The sequence below is a fragment of the Phocoena sinus genome, chromosome 16 (assembly GCF_008692025.1).
Source record: "Phocoena sinus isolate mPhoSin1 chromosome 16, mPhoSin1.pri, whole genome shotgun sequence".
NCBI classification, from domain to species: Eukaryota; Metazoa; Chordata; class Mammalia; order Artiodactyla; family Phocoenidae; genus Phocoena; species Phocoena sinus.
In genome coordinates this window covers 45,253,420-45,273,146 of record NC_045778.1, presented here as the reverse complement: position 1 = coordinate 45,273,146, position 19,727 = coordinate 45,253,420, and the positions used below count along the sequence as shown (strand labels likewise).

General features: G+C 41.0%; 2 protein-coding genes across 6 annotated transcripts in view; one reads left to right on the top strand and one right to left on the bottom strand.

The window, feature by feature from the left end:
• PRKG1 (protein kinase cGMP-dependent 1) overlaps positions 1-19,727 on the top strand; it is a 1,343,672-nt gene that overhangs the window by 798,014 nt on the left and 525,931 nt on the right. The gene's annotated exons all lie outside the window — the stretch shown is intronic.
• CSTF2T (cleavage stimulation factor subunit 2 tau variant) lies at positions 15,438-19,499 on the bottom strand. Of its 3 annotated transcripts, none has more exons than XM_032607767.1 (2): positions 17,625-19,492; positions 15,438-17,474 (listed from the first exon to the last, which is right to left on the bottom strand). In XM_032607767.1, exons 1-2 carry the CDS (start codon positions 19,441-19,443, stop codon positions 17,248-17,250), a joined length of 2,046 nt encoding a protein of 681 aa, XP_032463658.1. In that variant the 5' UTR covers positions 19,444-19,492; the 3' UTR covers positions 15,438-17,247. The 3 variants fall into 3 exon arrangements, with proteins under 3 accessions (XP_032463658.1, XP_032463659.1, XP_032463657.1); XM_032607768.1 differs by having other exon boundaries at positions 17,865-19,492; XM_032607766.1 differs by having other exon boundaries at positions 15,438-19,499.

The following is a 19,727-nucleotide window of genomic DNA, read 5'->3' as shown; positions in this document are numbered from 1 at the left end:
CAGGGTTCAACTCAGTTCCAAAAGAAGTCAGAGTTTTTCTGGTCTGCTACTCTATTGCTTTAGCCCTTACCTTCTGTTTCCTCTATACATATGTTTAAAGTTTGCTAATTTGGATTGTCAGAAGAGAAACTGAGGCATATGAAAATTTTTTAAAGTTTACTTGAGCAAAAGTCAACTCAGATAGGGAAGCATCCCATTGAACAGAGCTGTATAAAATAAAAGACTTTTATAGTCAGAAGGGAAGTTATACGAATAAAAAAAAAGCAAAAAAAAAAGTTGGTTATTGCAAGGTTGCTCTCCTTTAGGGGACGGCAGGTAAGGATGGCAGATTACCTTACTTGATTCCTGCTTGGAATCAAGCAGGAATTACCTTACTTGATTCCTGCTTGGCTGGTTTCCATTGCTGGGAGAGCTGAAACTCTTATGTCTCAGTTTGGTGACGTGGTTTAACATAAATGAATGCACTTTGGGCCTGTTGTTTTTAACAGGATACATTTAAAATTTTTAAAGTTGCTTTTCCTGATGACCCATTAACTCCTAATAATTTTGAGATTCTATAGTTCTTTGACCGGTTTTCCAGAGAAATGGATTTTCTCTGTAAAATCTGTAATGGATTTTCCAGAGAAATCCATTTCCTTCTGGTAACTGTGCAAGCCAGTAAACTGCAGTTACCTTTTTTGCCTTCTCTGAAATCTTTCCAGTTAATCCTTGTTTGGCTCCAGTCATTTCAGCATCACTTCATCATTTCAGAAAGCATCATGGACCTTATGATATGAGAGAATGTGGGATCAGATGGTCAAGGCATGCATGGACCAATCGAGTAGCAACTGGGCACACATGGCTATTTGAATTTATATTTAAATTAATTAAAATTGTGTTAAAGAAAAACTTAATTTCCACGGTCGCACTAGCCACGTTTCCAGTCGCACTAGCCACGTTTCAGGTGCTAAGTAGCCTAGTGGCTGGTGGATACCATAATCATCCTAGAGGAACATTTCCATCGTTGCAGAAAGTTCTGTTGGAAAGCACTGGTTCAGACCAAAGAAACCAAACAACCCTGCATCTAAAATTTAAGAGCACTGTAGAGCCTCATTTAAGCCATTACATGTTACTCAAAGTCGCAAAAAGTTATTAACGATCTAAAAGAAAGAAAAATCTACTTCAATTCAACATTTTCCCTCTACTGTTTACCTAAGCAGAGAATGGTCAAAAAGCAGGCAAGAGAAGCAAAGAAGGTGAGGAAACTCTCAACGGGACTCTTTCATTCTGAAGAGGATTCTAATGCCATTTCCCTTTATAAAGGTGTCATCTGCCAAAACAGAATTTGATGAACTTATAATTTTAAGTACCCAATTTTTTTTTTTTTTCCCCTGCCTAACTGACACTGTTGTGCTGTTTCCTATGGTCACAAAGGAGTCAGAAACCACTGGCTGAGGAGATCTATGTGACAACATCCATTTTAAAGTAATAGCAGGTGTCTCATTGATCTAAGTTGTCCATTTTCTTTTTCTTATCTCTTGGCTTTGATTCAAAGCTAATGTAGTTAAATGATCATCCCGAAATAGATGAGCCTCAGAGGAATTTTAAAGTTTTTATTAAAATATAGCATGAAGAAAAGCACACAAATCCTGTGTGCAGCTCAGTTAAATATCACCAAGTGAATATACCTGTGTAACTCCCACCATTTTAAACCCCCAAAGCCCCTCTATGTGCCCTCTCCCAATAATTATCTCTTCCTTTCTTCTCAGAAGTGGCCATTATCCTGACTTATTCCAGGGATTGCTTTGTCCTGTTTTGTTTTGGTTTGATTTTTTTATTGAAGTACAGTTGGTTTACAATGTTGTGTTAGTTTCTGCCATACAGCAAAGTGATTCAGTTATAGATAGATAGATATTATATATACATTCTTTTTCATATTCTTTCCCATTATGGTTTATCAGAGGATATTGAATATATTAATAGCTCCCTGTGCTATATAGTAGGACCTCGTTGTTTACCACTTTGTCCTATTTTTGGAATGGAATTATACAATCTGAGTTTTCTATGCCTGGCTTCTTTGGATCAAGGTCATGTTCCTGGCATGCATATTGTTGCATGTGGTTGTATTTCTCATTTCTGTTGCTGTCTAGTATTGCATTGAATGAATACACCACCATGTGTTACCGAGTCCAAGCTCGCTCTGCTCGCCACATGACAGGGCAATGAATCGGAGACGAGGTGCTGAGGCAAGGAATAGGACTTTATTCGGAAAGCCGGCAGACCAAGAAGATGGCAAACTAGTGTCTCTGAGAAACCATCTTAGCTGGGTCTGGATGCCAGTTTCTTTTGTAGCATCAGAGAGGGAGAGGTGGTGAGGAAGTAAAGTAAAAAGGTAGAATAGGGCTTCCCTGGTGGCGCAGTGGTTGAGAGTCCGCCTGCCGATGCAGGGGACACGGGTTCGTGCCCCGGTCCGGGAAGATCCTACATGCCACGGAGCGGCTGGGCCCGTGAGCCACGGCCGCTGAGCCTGCGCGTCCGGAGCCTGTGCTCCGCAACGGGAGAGGCCACAACAGTGAGAGGCCCGCGTACCGCAAAAAAAAAAAAAAAAAAAGGCAGTATAGAGAGGGAGCGGTGGTGAGGAAGTAAGTAAAAGGGCCATCAGTCTTGCAAAATGTCTGGAATGACCAGTCTCCGCGAGGGGATGTGTAGTTTCTTTTCCCTTGCAGCCATTCACAGGTGGGCAGGGTTCCCTGAGGCAGGCCATTATATATGACTATAATAACAAAAGCAACAAAAAGCAAAGGTTAAAGTCAAAGCAACAGGTCCAACGTGGAGTCCGATTTAGCTCTTCCCTGTTACACACGTATCCACCTTACTGTCATACGTATCTGGGTTGCTGGATTGTTACGAACTTCTTGTACATTTATTTGATGCACATTTGCCAGTATTCCTGTTGGTTAAAACCCTCAGTGCATTTTTTGGATTTTAAAATGGAACAGCTCTGGGACAGAATATACGATTCTGCTGTCCCTTCTTTATAAATGCAGTGTGTAAAGGTTTGGATTTTTTTTTTTTTTTTTAAGAAGGGTATAGTGGGTTTTTAGGAACATCTGGTCTGGACTGGAGCAAGTCTGCCACAACAGAACTGTGAGAATTTTGCCCCTTAATAAGTACTTTCACCAGTGATGCTGAGGAAGCAGCATAGACTCTTACGGCAGTAACTGTACTTCTCTCTGCTGCCAGTAGTCCACACCCTGGCTTTCGTTAGACTCAGTTGCCACAATGTCCAAAGATAATGCCAGTCACTGGGGCAGATCCCAGGATCTCGTCATCTATTTGTGCTCAGAGAGGCACTAGTTTTGGAGGATAGCCTGGAAAGATAACCTCAATATCCGTGTGCCTGTTCAATGCATCTTTATTAAAGCCCTGAGTTGCCAAATGGAAGGAGAGGAAATTGGGCAAAATCCTAGGTGAGAAAGGGACACAGAAGATCCCATATTTCTGTTTCATGGTCAACCGCTCTGATAAGATTTTTTTTTCGTTTTTTTTTTCAAATCTTGAAGCATCGGACCTGGGACCTGGACTACGTAGGTTTTGTTCTTCCCCGTGAGATGAGTAAAGGAGAAAGAGGAGAGGATTAAAGATCAGGGAGAGGTCTTGTGTTCTCACTGTTAGCACGTTTAGTCATAACAGTTTGATAAGACATTAATTAGAAAATGAAGAGCTGAGTGGATTCAGGGAGAAAGAGGTCTTGCTTTCTCAGCATGATCTCAAAGCTTAGCTTAAAAACATTCATTAACAAATGTAAAGGGCAAAACCTATGCAGCTAGCTTCACAAAGCTATCTCTACATTCTGAGGCTCCCTGCAAGCATCCAGCAAGGGAAGCCATTGATAGGGAGGGTCTGGGAAGCTTCTGACCAAAGGAAGTAGTTTATGTGCAAATTTTACCTTCTGTGTGAGGGAACAGAATACACTTGGACAGGATGAATTGGGAGATTGGGATTGACATATATACACTAATATGTATAAAACAGATAACTAAGAAGAACCTGCTGTATACAAATAAAATAAAATTTCAAAAAATTTTAAAAAAGAATACATTTGGACATTCACATATTTGTAATGTCCAAACATGGCTGGGATTAGGATTTTTTTAAATAAAAATCTTTAGCACAGATCACTACCACCACCATCACCACTGTTGGGCTTGCACCCCGCAGGCCTACGAGGCCTGTGCTTGCCTAGCTTCAAGACGAAAGAAAGAGCCTGGAGTCAGCGACAGAGACATCAGTAGTTTAACAGAGCGGGGAGCTTACACGTCTGAAGCAAGGTCCTGGAGCAACACCCCGCTGTGTGCAGCTGTTAGCGGACAGGACATGGTGGCAGTCTTCACTCCCTGGGAGAAGAGGAGGTTACCAGTTATAGGGGAATTGGCGGCAGATGGGCTCATTAGTTACCAGGGAAACCAGCAGAGGGGCACACCCCTCAACGCCCCTTTGTTAAGAACAATCACCAGCTGGGACCTGGGGCAAGTACATAGGAAGGGCAGTCCTTTGCTTAGGGTGTAGGTGAAGCAGGCACTGGTGAGGCAGGAGGTATACAGAGAGCAAGAGAACAGCCGTCTTGAGTGGCCTGCCCATACAAACACCACCCTAGATCTACTTGAATCTGAATCTTTAGGAATGGGAACCAGGAATTGTGTCTTTCAGAAACTTCCAGGAGATTCTGATGTGCGTCTGGTGTGAGAATCACTCCTCTAGATAGAGCCTGATTGTGCACGGCTTATCTTCACCTCAAGTGATAAGGGGTTAGTTATTCAGATTGCATTGTTTTATAGGAAGAGGTGACTTTGCATAAGAAAAGAGGGGACTTTGCACAAGTAGCAACAGGGGCCACAGCATGAGCGTCAGTCATTGCCTTTGGGATGTAATGTACTCATATAAACTCATGGGGCTACTGTGGTGATTTACTGATCTCCTAATTCTTCTGCATGAATTTCATGATGCACTCATTTATTGATATTTATGAATATTAATAAATATTTATTGAACACATGGTACCATGCCAGGTATTACTCTAGATACTGAGAATCCAGTGGTGAAGATGAGGTTTCTGACATTTAGATCTTATTTGTTTTTTATTCCTGCAAGTGTCTTTCTTCTCTTATTGCTATATATCTGCTGAAATATTATATAAAATCTATATTGTTAAGTCAATTACTACACTTTACATGCAGTTCCAAGCCAGTAGTCTCTGCAAAAGGACTTGTTTTTCAAGCATAGTGCCTAAGAAGCAACCTATTCATTTACTCTCTTTTTCTTAATGGCTTTGGACTGGGTTCTTGATGGCTAACGTTGCTAAATGTCTCACTCTCGTAAAAACAAAGCCATTTTAAAAAAAAAATCCCATAAAGAGCTTGCTGGCAGGTTACTTCCAGCCACCAAAGTATTTTCCACCTGGATTCCTTTGATTTGTTTCATGATTGATCTCTTTCAGAGAGACCTTTCTCAAATGTCAGTCTGAACTTTTCATTTTCCTTCCTAAAATCCTTGAGTTTCACCCTATACCTTTCAGCACAAAGATCAAACTCTTTAGCTTATCTCTGATTCACTGGGGATCTAGACCCTGCCTTATCTCATGCTACTCCTCACATTTTCCTCCTCACTGAAACAAGCTGTATAGTCTTCTGATAGCACCAGCCTAGTTCATTGCAGCACCTTGGCTCAGACAAGTCCTCTGCCCAGAATGGTTCCTCACTAACCCCTGTCAGTCTTCAAAACTCAGTTCTGCTGCAAGAAAACTTCCCTGACTGCTTTCGGATTCTTGTAATTGTGCTGCTATCGTATTGCAGTGCTATAGTGCCCTGTACTGCCCTCTATTTTGGGGGCTCTCCCCTCTAGGCTAAACTCCCTCAGGGCAAAGCATATGCTCAGAGTACCTGGGACGAAATAGATGCTGAATAAATGTAAGATCAGTGGCATCAGTGTTCTTTTCTACCGTGTTGATTCCTCATTGCCTGACACATGGGGAGCGTTAGATAAATACTCCCTGAAAGAATAAGTGAATACAATGAACTATGTATACTTTTACTTCTTGTCTTCTGAATACTACATGTTGTGTGAGAATCTATGGCACAAGAGGTGGTGTATTTATTGATCTAAGTGCATGGGCACTAATTATTGACTAGCAGTTTTAATGATGCTGTTAACACTTAAGATTCGTAGTGGAAATACCCAGTCAGGTGATCTATCTGTGATTTTTGAACTATTACCCAGGATGATATCTAGCCATAAAGTAACTCACGTCCTCTAAGTTTGTGCTACCCAATATGCTAGCTGATAGCCACATGTGGAAACTAATCAATTAATTTTAAATTTGAATAATTTCAAATTTGCTTTCTCAGTCTCATTAAACACAATTTAAGTTTTCAGTAGCCACATGTAGCTAGTGGCTGCCGTATTGCAAGCATTGATATAGAATATTAGATTTAATGATATAGTAACAAGTTCATAAACTGGAAATTTACCGATTTTGCTTTTGCTCTTTTTAAGTAAAATTTTGAGAAGAAATATGGTAGTCATAAGTAAATACGCTTCAAAACATGGTGAATACTTTGACATAAATTTGCTTATTGAAACCAAAATGTATTTGCTAAATGAATGCCAAGTGAACGTTAAAGAAGAGGATACTCACTAAGAGTTCCTAAATACAAGTCGCATGCCACTAAAAAAAGATCTGTAACTTTGAACTTCAATGTAGTTCAGTATTGTGGTAGTTTCCAATTTTTGGCAAAATAAGCATATTTATAGGAATTGTATACGTTAACACTCTTTACTTAAGCTGGCCGTATTTTGTAAAAGCTTTTTCCAATACCTGTCTATAATTCTGTAGGATCATTTTCTTAAGTCAGGCTGAGGAACACTTGATATGTATAAAGCACAGAATACTAAATGGGGATTGATTAAATCATAATATTTTGGTGCATTTATGCTGAAAGCTTTAAATGAGAGTATAGCATAATGTGTATCATCTTTGAAAGCATGAAGAAAGGGCTGAGCTTTACAAAACAAACAGTTAAGATACATGTACCCTAAATAAAACACTATAGTGCAAATATTTTCTCAAACTTTTTTTATTGCATTGTTAAAGTTTGCTTTAGATTAAGAGAAACACATTTTCTAAAATCTTTCCTGTATTGTACTGGATAAAATTATAGGAAATAGAAATATATAAGCCATAAAAGCTCACACGAGATAAAACCGTGATTCCATTTCTATTGGTTTGTCTAAAACAAGATTTCGGGAGCTTGAAACCTCTTGGGTCAAACAGAGTCAGCTGTTAGAAGGTTTTTCAACATAAGATTGCCTTCACCTTTGTAAAGTTGTATTAGATTTCTTCTTGTACAAAATATGGCTTTACTATATAAGGAAATACAAAGAATGTGGTAAGGAGAGAGGTGATATTTTTCTTTCCCTCTCCTGATCTTACAGGCTTTTCATCAAAATCACATATCAGATCACTCTGGTTTAAAATGTCTCCTTCTCTGGCAGTAGACTTTTCTTGGGAGTTCTTTCTTTTTTCTCCTAAAGTGGAGGTCCTCATAGCCGAGCTAATTCCTCCCATGCTCTATTCCTCTCTCTCTTTTTTTCTTCAGGGCGTACAGAGCAATAAACAGAGCTGGGTCATGTTTTCATGTTTCTCTTACGGTTTCTGTGTCCCCAGTTTTATTTTTTTAGGGATAATACCAATATCTAGCACATATCAAGAGTAGGCATGGTGCAAAGTGTGCTACTAAACAATTCTCTCAACCACGCTAGGAGGTAGTTAGCTCAGTGGACAGAAAGTGAGAAAGAGAAATGGGTCACATAGGTAGTACTGCTGGAGACAGAATCTAAACACAGGGAGAGACCATGCTCTCTGTTACAGTACTGCATTGCCTCCCTGGAAAAACACCCTCTGTTCCCTTCAGAGTCAACTAATGTCTTCACCTTGGAGGAGAGGACAAAGTTTTCCTCAGCTCTCTTAGGGTCCCTAGCTGGGTCTGAAAATTAAACTGACCAAGATTAACAGGAGAAAAACATAACCGAATTGATTTAATGCACGTTTTACGTAACACAGGACTCTTCATAAGGAAATGAAGACCCAAAGAAACAGACCTGAGTAGTTTGATGAAGAGTGGGCAGTCCTGTAGAAATATGATGGTCAGAAGGGTATGAGTCAAGTGCAAACTGGGGGAAACTTAGCAAGTCCTGTTTGTTCTTCTCAGCATCTCTTTGTCTTCAGAGATAGGGAAGCCCCTTTCCTCGGGGTATAGGGAGGCACCTCTCACAGGAGGGTTTTATGGGGAGAAGGCGGAAGGTCAAAGTGACCTTCCTGCTTCTGCCATTTTTTCATACTCCTTCAGCTTAAAGCATTCAGTATGCCAAGGTGACATATTTGGGGCTCACGTGTCCTAAACCCCACCAAGAGATATAAGCCATGATAATTCTAACCTACATTCTCCAAAAGGGTATAGGAACATAACTGAAAACTGTCCCTTCTACTACTGTAACTCGACCCCTCCTATTTCAGGTCACTTCTCAAATCACGAAAGAACTAATTTTCTTCCTGATTTAGAAACTGTCATCTGACGATCTGTTACCTATGATAGAAATGCTGAAATCATAAAACATTTTATTTATACATTTTATTTATAGTAAATAGATTACATGGAATAGGCATTTCTCCAAAGAAGATATACAAATAGCTAACAAGCACATCATTAGCCATCAAGGAGATGCAAATCAAAACTACAGGGAGGTTCCACTTCACACACACTCTCATGGCTATAATAAAAATAAATTAACAAGTGTTGACAAAGATGTGGAGAAACTGGAACGCTCATTTGTTGGCGGGTGGGGATATAAAGCAGTGCGGCCACTTTGGAAAATAGTCTGACAGTTCCTCTAAGCATTAACATAGAGTTATCATATGATCGAGCAATTCTAGGTATATACCCAAGGGAAATTAAACAAATGGGCACACAGTAACTTGCAAATAAATGTTGATAGCAGCACTGTTTTTTTGGAGATAGAAAGCAGATCACTGGTTGCCTAGGGCTGAATGGAGAGATGAGTGAGAGTAAGAAGTGAGGCTAATGAGTTCAAGGTTTCTTTTTGAGGTGATGAATGTGTTCTATATTTAGGTTGTCATAATGGTTGCAGAACTCTATGAATATACTAAAAAACATTGCATCGAATGCTTTAAATGGGTAAATTTTATGGTATGTAAACTGTATATTATTAATTTTTTTGAAAAGATGACAGGAAACATAAATCTCAGTATTGTTTAAATGAGATGTTGACTAGAACTCTCCAGAAGATAATCTTTTTTATATATTTCTTGTAAATGATTTACTATAATTCCATATAATATGTTTTCATTCTAGTTTTGTATTTCATTTTCCCCTCTCTGTTCTACCAAAGCCCAGGTTTAGTACTTGATTCTTTGGAGGAAGAAAAAATAAGGACAAAAGATTGATTTTATACATCTTTCACTATTGCCTAAAAATCACTTTTTCTAGACTGTGATAAACTTCATCACTTAGTAGAAACGATGCCTGACATTCTTCACATTCAGTCCCTAGTGTGAAAGCTGTTCTGTCTCCTCACTACCTCCTTCTTAAAGCAGAATGATGTGATGGGGAAGAGTAGGGCTTGAGAGTTGCACAGACTTAGATTCACTGGTGCTTCAACCTCCTACAAGGTATGTGACTGAGGGCAAACTAGATAACTTCTCTAAGCATATTTCTTCCTACTGCCTCCAGATTTTAGTCAGCTTGGAGATGATGTTTGTCAAGGGCCTGGCATTAGGTAGCTCCTTGATAGAAGCTTTTTTTTTTGCGGTACGCGGGCCTCTCACTGTTGTGGCCTCTCCCGTTGCGGAGCACAGGCTCTGGACGCGCAGGCTCAGCGGCCATGACTCACGGGCCCAGCCGCTCCGCGGCATGTGGGATCTTCCCAGACCAGGGCACGAACCCATGTCCCCTGCACTGGCAGGCGGACTCTCAACCACTGCGCCACCAGGGAAGCCCGATAGAAGCTTTTTATGTATTAACCATGACTCAACCTTCCAGAAGAGGGCATGGAACTTATGACTGACATCTGTGTTAGTTCTGGAGCCTTTGAAAGGCCCTTGCTACCACCTTCCTCCCTCAAAAACAAATATCTCCCCTACCCCAGTCTTGTGGCTGAAGCCTGAAATTCCACTATTACAGGCTCATTTCATCACTTCAAAATATTTGATCGCTGTGTAAATAAAAATGCGTATTAGAGTAAAAATATTTTAAACAATAATATTCCAGGTCTATATCAACTTAAGTGAATTTTTCTTCCTTTTCTTATTAAAACAAAACAAAAAAGCCTTTAGTGGTATGGCAGGTAAGACCCAAAAGACACACTGAGGGACTGGATGAGCTGGAGAGGGCACTCCTTGCTGGGGGCGGCAGCCCCCATCTTTCATGTCAAGTAGGTCTGCATTTCTGGCAGGGCTTCAGTGAAAAAAAAAAGTTAAACCTCCACTCCCCCACCCCCCAATTCCTTCTTCTCGTTTTGAAGAGTGAATTTGTGTTGAAATACCATTTTCCAGCCCTGATAACTTGCTCAACTTCATCACAGTGATCACAGGAGATGAGTTTTCACAATCCTGCCTTGGCTGACCCTGGCTGGGTCAGTGGCCAGCTCATCTATCTTCCTTCTCTTTATGAATCATCCTAGGCAAAAAGGACAATGGACAAGAGATGCAGAAAAGCCTCTTTTCTCCCCAGGATAATCCAGCTCTAATTCCTCAGGAGGGGCAGCTTTGGGCCATTTTAAACCAAGGTCATTGTTGTTCAAGGCTCAACTAGTTTGCCTAGTTTGCACTTCCCAGCAGAGGCACTAACTAGGGAGGAATTGCTAAAACCTGTTTATCTGAAAACAATGACAACAAAATCCCCACCAACCAAAGATCCTATAAATCATTTCACTTCCAACTCACAAAACATTCTAGTTAAGCAAATTTTGTCTTCCCTCTAGGCAAACCAAGTGCCAGATTACTAGAATACAAGTAGTCTGAACACGTGTGAAAAGGAGAGATTCAGATTCACATGTTCCAAGGTCATCTTCACAGCTTCACAGTGATGCTTTGATATCACTTCTTGAAAGGCCTTGATTTGAATTTAAATTGTTGTTTGCTAGAAATGTTTAGAGTCCAGTCAATAAACCCAATGTAAACTTTCCTTTAAGGGGAAGAAACATTATTTGTTTAATTTACAAATTTTGATTTGGTTAATTTGTACCCTTAATTATGATCAGGTTCAAAGACCAAGTTTAAAGGCCCAGATTACAGCATACAGTTTTGATGCCATTTTCAATAACTCTACTGAAAATAAATTAACAGAATAAATGCTGGGCAGTTACTTTTAACTGCTTTGGTTATATTGGTCCTTTCTTTTTGGTACATAGGAATATGTAGATGATGTTTGAAAAATATTTAGCAGCAGAATTCTATTGACAGTTTATTCTCACTGAAACATAAGCACGCTGATTTTATGGTTTCAAGATTTCTTCTGTTTGCAGTAGCCAAGATATAAACGCAACCTAAGTGTCCTTGTACAGATGAATGGATAAAGAAGATGTGGCATATATACACAGTGGAATATTACTCACCGATAAAAAACCAAATGAAATCTTACCATTTGTGACAACATGGTTGGACCTAGAGGGTATTATGCTAAATGAAATAAATCAGACAGAGAAAGACAAATACTGTATGATTTCACTGACATGTGGTATCTAAAAAACAAGCACTAAACATTTCAATCAAATCTAATAGCTGTGTTTTTATACAGAGTAAAAGCAGGAGTTGTAAACTCCAAGTATTACAAGGACTGGCAAGTAATTGTGTGAATCAAACCTAGCATAAGATCCAGGGAAAAGCTGGGCTCGTGGACAAATAGGAGAATATATGCTGTACCTAAATGCATTCAAATTCAAAAGTTTTGAGAACCTTGGCTGGTCAAACAAAACATATCTGCAGGCTCAATTGGCCCACAGGCCACAGATTTGGCGTCCCTTGTCCAAAGACATTTAAAGCTTCTACAGGACAAAACTTTGACAAAATTAATGGTGGTGGGATGGGGGGAGATATGTGATTCTAGAGATTTCAATACTGTAATTTCTCTGTTTCTTAAAATAGATGAGGATCTTTTTCTCTGATTGATGACTGATACATGTAAAATGATGAGATCATTTTGGCTAAAGGATTACCTAAAGATAGGAAATATATTCTATTAATAGGCAGTGGTTGTGTTTACTCTCTTAGAGCCAGGTTTGTGTCTGGCAATTTTTTTAGTCCTTCTTATTTGTATTGCTGTATTATTTAACATGTGACCAAGGGTGACATTTGGGATATAGAATATGACTTTTTGAAGATTAAGGCACCAATCTAGCCCTATATAGGCCCTTCCATCACATTAATTCAAACATGATTTTTAATGTGGCTCATGTTTTGAATATTATTAAGGTGAACCTTTAAGATGGAACTGGAAAGTGTGTTATTGCAGATGTATTTTTTTCTGTGGAATGTCCGAGGATAAATACATAAGTAGATTCCTAAACAAGTACAAGTTGCTTCAAATCCACTCAGGTAGGAAAGCAATCAAAGGCTGGCGGGTACACTGAAGTGGCCTATAAGCTTTTGCAGTAGAATCACTGAAGAATGTTAGTAATGTAATAAGACAGAATTTTGATTAACACAGCTAATTAAATAAACAAAATAATTTGGAGGAAACTGCTGGCTTCATTTCTTGATGCCCAAGAAATTAACCATTCTACCTTTGTGAAAGACAACAAATAAGAAACCAAGCAGATAAGATTTTTTTAAATGACCAAGCTTTGTGACACATATGAGATGGATTTCAAATGTCTGCAGATTTTATACATATTGAATAATACAAAATAGATTACAGTTGAAAATGTTATATATTTTATCCTAACTCCTTGATAATTAGTCACCTACCTTTGGGAACTAAATCAACTCCTAGTTATAAAGAGTTATCATCAATCACAACATCTCGGTTCTTTTTTTTTTTTTTTTTTTTTTTGGCGGTACGCGGGCCTCTCACTGCTGTGGCCTCTCCCGTTGCGGAGCACAGGCTCCGGACGCGCAGGCTCAGTGGCCATGGCTCACGGGCCCAGCCGCTCCGCGGCATGTGGGATCTTCCCGGACCGGGGCACGAACCCGTGTCCCCTGCATCGTCAGGCGGACTCTCAACCACTGCGCCACCAGGGAAGCCCTCGGTTCTTTTTCTAGGTAAATAGTTTGGTATTTTTATGTACAGCATTTAATAAGCACCAGGTTTATTATTTTTGACAGTGCTACCCGAAAGTCACTTTTGATACACTACATGTCCTTTACTGGCATAAGCTTTATATTGTGGTACAAAAATATCTAGAAGAAACATGTCCGTTAACATTTCATGAGAAAGGTAATTTGTAATATGAATATCTGTGAAGCTGATATTTTCAACCATGGGGGTAAAACTTTTGTTTTAAGGTGACAGAAGCAAATGAAAATATTAAAAGATCTGGTTCAGTTAAGATCTGAAATATACATATGAAATATATTAGCATATTAGATACCAATATCATGTAATAGTCACACTATCAATAATATTTAACAATAATATTAGTAATTATTAATTAGTTTGAATATATTCATTTCCTTAAAATGAATTAAATCTTGACTCTAGAGCATTCTTGACAAAAGACTGATGAGAAAAGCGAGCTCCAAGCAGAAATCTGTCTGGCGATTAGCCGGCAGTGTAAAGCACTGAGAGGCTGACATATTCTTTTGTGAGAAGACTGTGAGATGTAACTGATAATTCAGTTTATCTGCCACAGTAGGTTGTTGCACGTAATTATCCTTAGACCTCATCAGCCCTAAGAGAATGGCCTGACACACCATAGGAAATCAGGTTCTGTGTGCTTAGCTAATGTCCCATCACAGCATGGAAAAGCAAGAAGCTTTGGAAGCTGTGATTATATTAAGGTTCTTTTTAAAAAAAAAAAAAAAAATGCTTTCTACCTTTAGAATTCTGAGGAGTTGAAAAGTCATACACGATCTTACTTCGATTAGCCTACCTTCACCTGAGATTCACATTGGCTTCTATCTTATCAAATGGTCCCAAATCATTAGTCTTGGGATACCACCACCATTAAAATGTATTTTATTAATCAGTAATGTAAGAGGGAAAGGGCTATGAGCAGGCACTGATTAAAGCTGATGGTTTATTTCCAAACAATATGCACTGCCCAAGAGGAATAAGCCATAAAGAGGCATTTGCAAATCAGTGTTTCACCCCACTGTCTTCAACTGTTGTTATTATGAATCAATTTGCTTTCATTTTAGTCTATCCGTATTTGGGAAAATGCAGGATGCCAGGATTATAACCAACAATTACGTAGTAAAACACGATTCTGATTGTAGCAGACACGCACTGCTTGTATACATCAGTACTGGAACAGTCAGACCATGCGTGTATTGGAAATGAGGAGAGAACCGATTTTATTCAGTTTATCAGAGTATAGGAGATTGCTTATATTATGTTTCTAATTTATTTTCTAATGCAAATAGTTGTTATAGCTCATTTGTTCTGTGTGGAATTTAAATCCTTTGTAGGGAAATTCATGTGCTCTTAACAGGATTTTGTTTTTCCACTAAAACTCTGATAAAATGTTTTGTCCTTCCTTCTCACCTGCAATTTTTTGCTATGGAGAATATAGAAATGAGTAAGACAGTCCATATTCAGTCTATTAAAAGTGGAGTGGGGGGGTAGAGAGTAAAAGTAAAATAGTGCATTGCAATATAACAAGTGCTGTCAGTAATGAAGATACAGTACCTGTAAGGTGTTCCTGGGATACAGAGGCGTTCTCAGTGGGGAATACAAACAAAAGCAAGCCTAACAGCTGAGTATCCAAGATGTTGCTACTGATACCTACTATAGAAAAACATGATTGGCATATATAATATATAGGTATTTCAATTGTGGAACTTTATAGATAATGAATCTTAAAAAAGGTATTTCCATTCAGTCCTGTAATTTCTTTAGATTTGCCTTTTTCATTTGAAAGAAAAAGTATTCAGGCCCCATGGAACTCTCAATAGATAACTTTTGAATAACACATTTATTAAAAATAAACATCATGGGGCTTCCCTGGTGGTGCAGTGGTTGAGAGTCCACCTGCCAATGCAGGGGACATGGTTTCGTGCCCTGGTCCGGGAAGATCCCACATGCCACGGAGCGGCTGGGCCCGTGAGCCATGGCCCCTGAGCCTGCGCTTCCGGAGCCTGTGCTCTGCAACAGGAGAGGCCACAACAGTGAGAGGCCCGCGTACCACAAAAAAAAATAAAATAAAATAAACATCAGACACTAAACTTAGCCTTCATTGTACATTCTTTTTATTTAGTCTGCATTAAACAATGCAGAGATTTTACTGTAACAAAGAGCATAACATTTAATAGTTTTCAGTTAGAGCCTTTCAATGAAAGCTTTGAGATAAAGCAACTACAGTTTCAAAGTAATCAAGCCAACTCTGAATTAGTATTAACCAGAACCACTATACATGTAAAGGAGAGTTATCCCCTCCAATAAGGGGAAACATATAGAAAACATGAGGAAGTTAACAGTATGAACAATAAAACAGGAGTAAAATAAGTAGCAGGAAACATCGTAGGGAGGTAAACTTTATAAAAAAGAGTGAATTATCCATTTAAGTTGTAAAAACCTTGCAACGGGAAAGTAATTCAATTTCTAAGCCTCCGCTCTCTCCTTGTATTAATTTTTTCCTCTGTAATTAGGTATTGGCTTTTCTTCTCCTGAGTAAGATCACCTGGTTATTTAGGTGTTTATACTTCTGTTATTAGTACTTGTTCTGTCACACAAATGTTTGTCCCCACATCCTCAAGGCTTACAGACAAATTAAGTAGTAGCTCTAAAGTTATTGTGGTAAGCCCCACCTTCCTACTGATTTTTAAATGTCTCATGGGCATGTATATTAGGATTAAATGGCTTTATTACTTGTAAAAGGAAAGTAATAACCAATTTAGCAGGTTTCAGGCTACAAGGGTATCTTTACCTACCTGGGTTTCAATTATTCTGGTAAAATGGTGACAGATAAGAGCTTTTGAAATAAGAAAATTAAGAGGCATTTTAAATGTTGCTGAGACTAAGATTTTTAACTCCTGATTCTGGTTGACCAGACAGATCTGTGTAATGTAAGCTAGTTACCAGAAAGCTGAGAGCTTTACTGCATGAAACCTTCCATTATTTATGAAAAGTCCAATGCTATGTTTAATTCATGCAGATCAACTGGTCCCTACACAGATTTTGGGGAAGGATGTGAGAGAATTATTCAGATTCAGATTTAGGGCTTAAAGACTACTGAGAAATGGGAAGGTACTGAGACAGAGAGTCTCATCAGAGCAGATTTAAGTAACTTCGCTGACCTAGAACTGTCCCAGCAAAATTGTCATGCACAAGGCCAGGCCAAAATATCGCTTGAAAGATGGGATAAATGAAATAACATCACATCAGATGCAGCCCTTGATTTTTCAGGTAGCATAGCTTCAGGGAAAAAAACAATTCCAATACCACAAGTTGAGAATTATCTGTTTAGCTCTTAACATTCTGAAGTAATTCCAAAACAGTACAGTACTTAACCTAATTCAGCATTCTGTTGCCCCTGAAATAGGATTCTGTGTTTTAAATGGCTTACCAAAAACTATTATCTTGTAATTTTGAGGTAAACGTCTTTATTTTCTTACACAACCAAACATGTTAAACTATCTTAGTACATTACCATTTTTATCAGGTCATCTTTTAGTCTTTAGGTGCAGTTTTCACATTGCTTTGCTCAGTATTTTAAAAATGTACTTAACACCTTGTAGACCCTTTTAACAATGCTGCATATCCTTTGTAATCTTATTTGGTATAATATAATCATGTTCAGAGTTATTTTTGTATTATTTACAGTGAATTAAAGTGAATAGACCCACTTCCCCCCTCCCCCTACCCCACAATTAAAAACAAAAACTAAGAAGACTACAAGAAATGAGATTAGGTTCTGAGAGGAGGGAACTCCTAATCATTCAAGGGTGGGGATACGAAGTCAACTTACTGCACCCACCCATTCTCTATGCTACAGAAAACCTTTGTGGGACTACTGCCAAGTATTTTCTAAAACCTTTTAAGAAGCTCCAGTAGATTTCTGGATTTGTTCCTTTAAAATCAGGATACTCTGCCTTTGCTCAGGAGGCAGCATGGCAATCTGATCTGCAGTCAGTTGAAGAACCTGCATGATCAAAGCTGCCTTTTCTTGATCCTGTGGGGTTACCTGACTCTGCCCAGGACTAAAACTGCTAGGCTGGCCTCCACCTTGCTTGCCTGCCCCTTGCATGCTTGCTCCCTGCATGCCTGTCCCTTGTATACTCGCCCCCTGCATGCCTGCCCCCTGCATGCCTGCTCCCTGCATACCTGCCCCCTGCATGCCTGCTCCCTGCATGCCTGCCCCCTGCATGCCTGCTCCTTGCATGCCTGCCCCCTGCATGCCTGCTCCCTGCATACCTGCTCCCTGCATGCCTGCTCCCTGCATACCTGCCCCCTGCATGCCTGCTCCCTGCATACCTGCCCCCTGCATGCCTGCTCCCTGCATACCTGCCCCCTGCATGCCTGCTCCCTGCATACCTGCCCCCTGCATGCCTGCTCCTTGCATACCTGCCCCCTGCATGCCTGCTCCTTGCATACCTGCCCCCTGCATGCCTGCTCCTTGCATACCTGCCCCCTGCATGCCTGCTCCTTGCATACCTGCCCCCTGCATGCCTGCTCCTTGCATACCTGCCCCCTGCATGCCAGCTCCTTGCATACCTGCCCCCTGCATGCCAGCTCCAGGATTTCCCACCCCTGAAATGCTTGCGACCTGTCTGGGTCCCTGAGGACCACCTGCCCCCATATTAATAGGACCAGCACCCTGAATTCCCCCAGTCATAGGGCCTCTTGAACTGGGGCCAGGGCCCCTCATCTCCATTCCTCTTGCATCCATGCCTCTCGCTTCCATCCCTCTGGCTTCCATTGCACAAGTTTCCATTCCTCTTCTCTCCATTACTCGTGTCTCTAAGACCTCAGTTTCCATGGCTCGAGTCTCCATCCCTCGAGAATCTCTGCTACCTCTACCATCCATAGGTAGACCCCTTTGATCTATCATGGGTCCTCTGGGTTCTCCAATGAGCAGTCTGGGATCTCCTAATGGCCCTCCCCTCATGTCATGTGAGGAAGGGCCCCGGTTGTCATGACCAGACGCATGGTGCATTGGAGGACCCTGATGTGGTGGGCCAAGATAGCCTCTGGGCTCTACTTCTCCAGTGACTGAAAGCAAAGTTCCTCCACGTGGGTCATTTGGAGCATCCCCTAACAGTCCTCGAGGAGGTAAGCCACCAGCAGTCATGGGTCCACGAGACATTGGAGCTCTAGGATCTGATATCTGCACCTGTCCCCGCTCTAAGGGCACCGGACCAACCCCTGGCATTCCAACTTGGGGCTGCATTGCTCCACCAGGAGTTAAGGGGCCAGGGCCAGGGCCAGGGCCAGCAACTGCAGCTGGAATTGGGCCCGGGGCTGGAATTCCACCCTGGATAGGGGTCTGCATCAGAGGAGGGATGTCTTTCACAGGTCTTCTGGCCAAATGCTGAGGCTGGGGGGCTGGAGGATTCTGCTGGTTGAGCAGAACATTAGGTCCTGGGCAAAGGCCAGGGCCAGGGCCAGAAACGGATTGAGATTTGCCTGGGATGAGTGGTGTGACATGTATTTTGCGATGCAGAATTTTCAGAGCAATCTCTGGATCCATGATTCTCATCACTACTTGAGCCTGCAACAGCGCATAAGCCAGTTGTGGGTTTTGAAGTAACATATTTCGAGCTTCCTGGTGACTGTTTTGGACACAGAGCTTCATCTGCTTCATCAGCTCAAACATCTGCTCCGGGGGCAGACTAGCGACTGCTCTGGTAATTGACTCAGGGGCATCTTCTGGATCGATGGGGTCCCCATAGGGTGAGTCAATGATGGGCGCTGCAGGCCCTAGGCTCTTTAACTCCTCCTTGTTCTTTTCACTGGCAGCATTGTCCACCCGAAGCGCTCTCCCGCTGAACTCCCGCCCGTTAAGGTTCCGCATGGCACTAAGCGCGGTCTCCTGGTCTTGGTACTCGCAGAAACCATAACCCTTAGGTTTTCCCGTCTCTCTATCGTATACCAGCCGGAAACTCACAACGGAACCAACCTCGGAGAAAATGTCCTTCAACTGCTCCTCCGTTGCCTCATACGGAATGTTTCCCACGAACACGGAACGCAGTGATCGATCCATTGCCGGGTCTCTCACCGTCAAACTCGACATGACTCCGGTGGCGCACACACAGCGGACAGCAGATTCTTCCCAGAGTCGTCCTCTGGCGACTCACACTTCCGCCGCGCAACGGAAGCGGCTTTCAAAGTCCGGGCAGAAACTGCACTACTCTGCTTGAATCGTTCCGCTAATCCGCGGCATCTGCACCTCTACGTTCCACTAGCTAGATTAAGGCGTTCTGCCCCTGGTCCTTCACTGAGGCTTATAATTCGTTTCTCATCTCTTATTCTGCAGACATTTCCACGGCGCGCCACCACCCGCGCTAGGAAAAAGCT

Coding starts and splice junctions, on each gene's coding strand:
- CSTF2T (XM_032607766.1), bottom strand. CDS start 19,443: ATGTCGAGTTTGACGGTGAGAGACCCGGCAATGGATCGATCACTGCGT.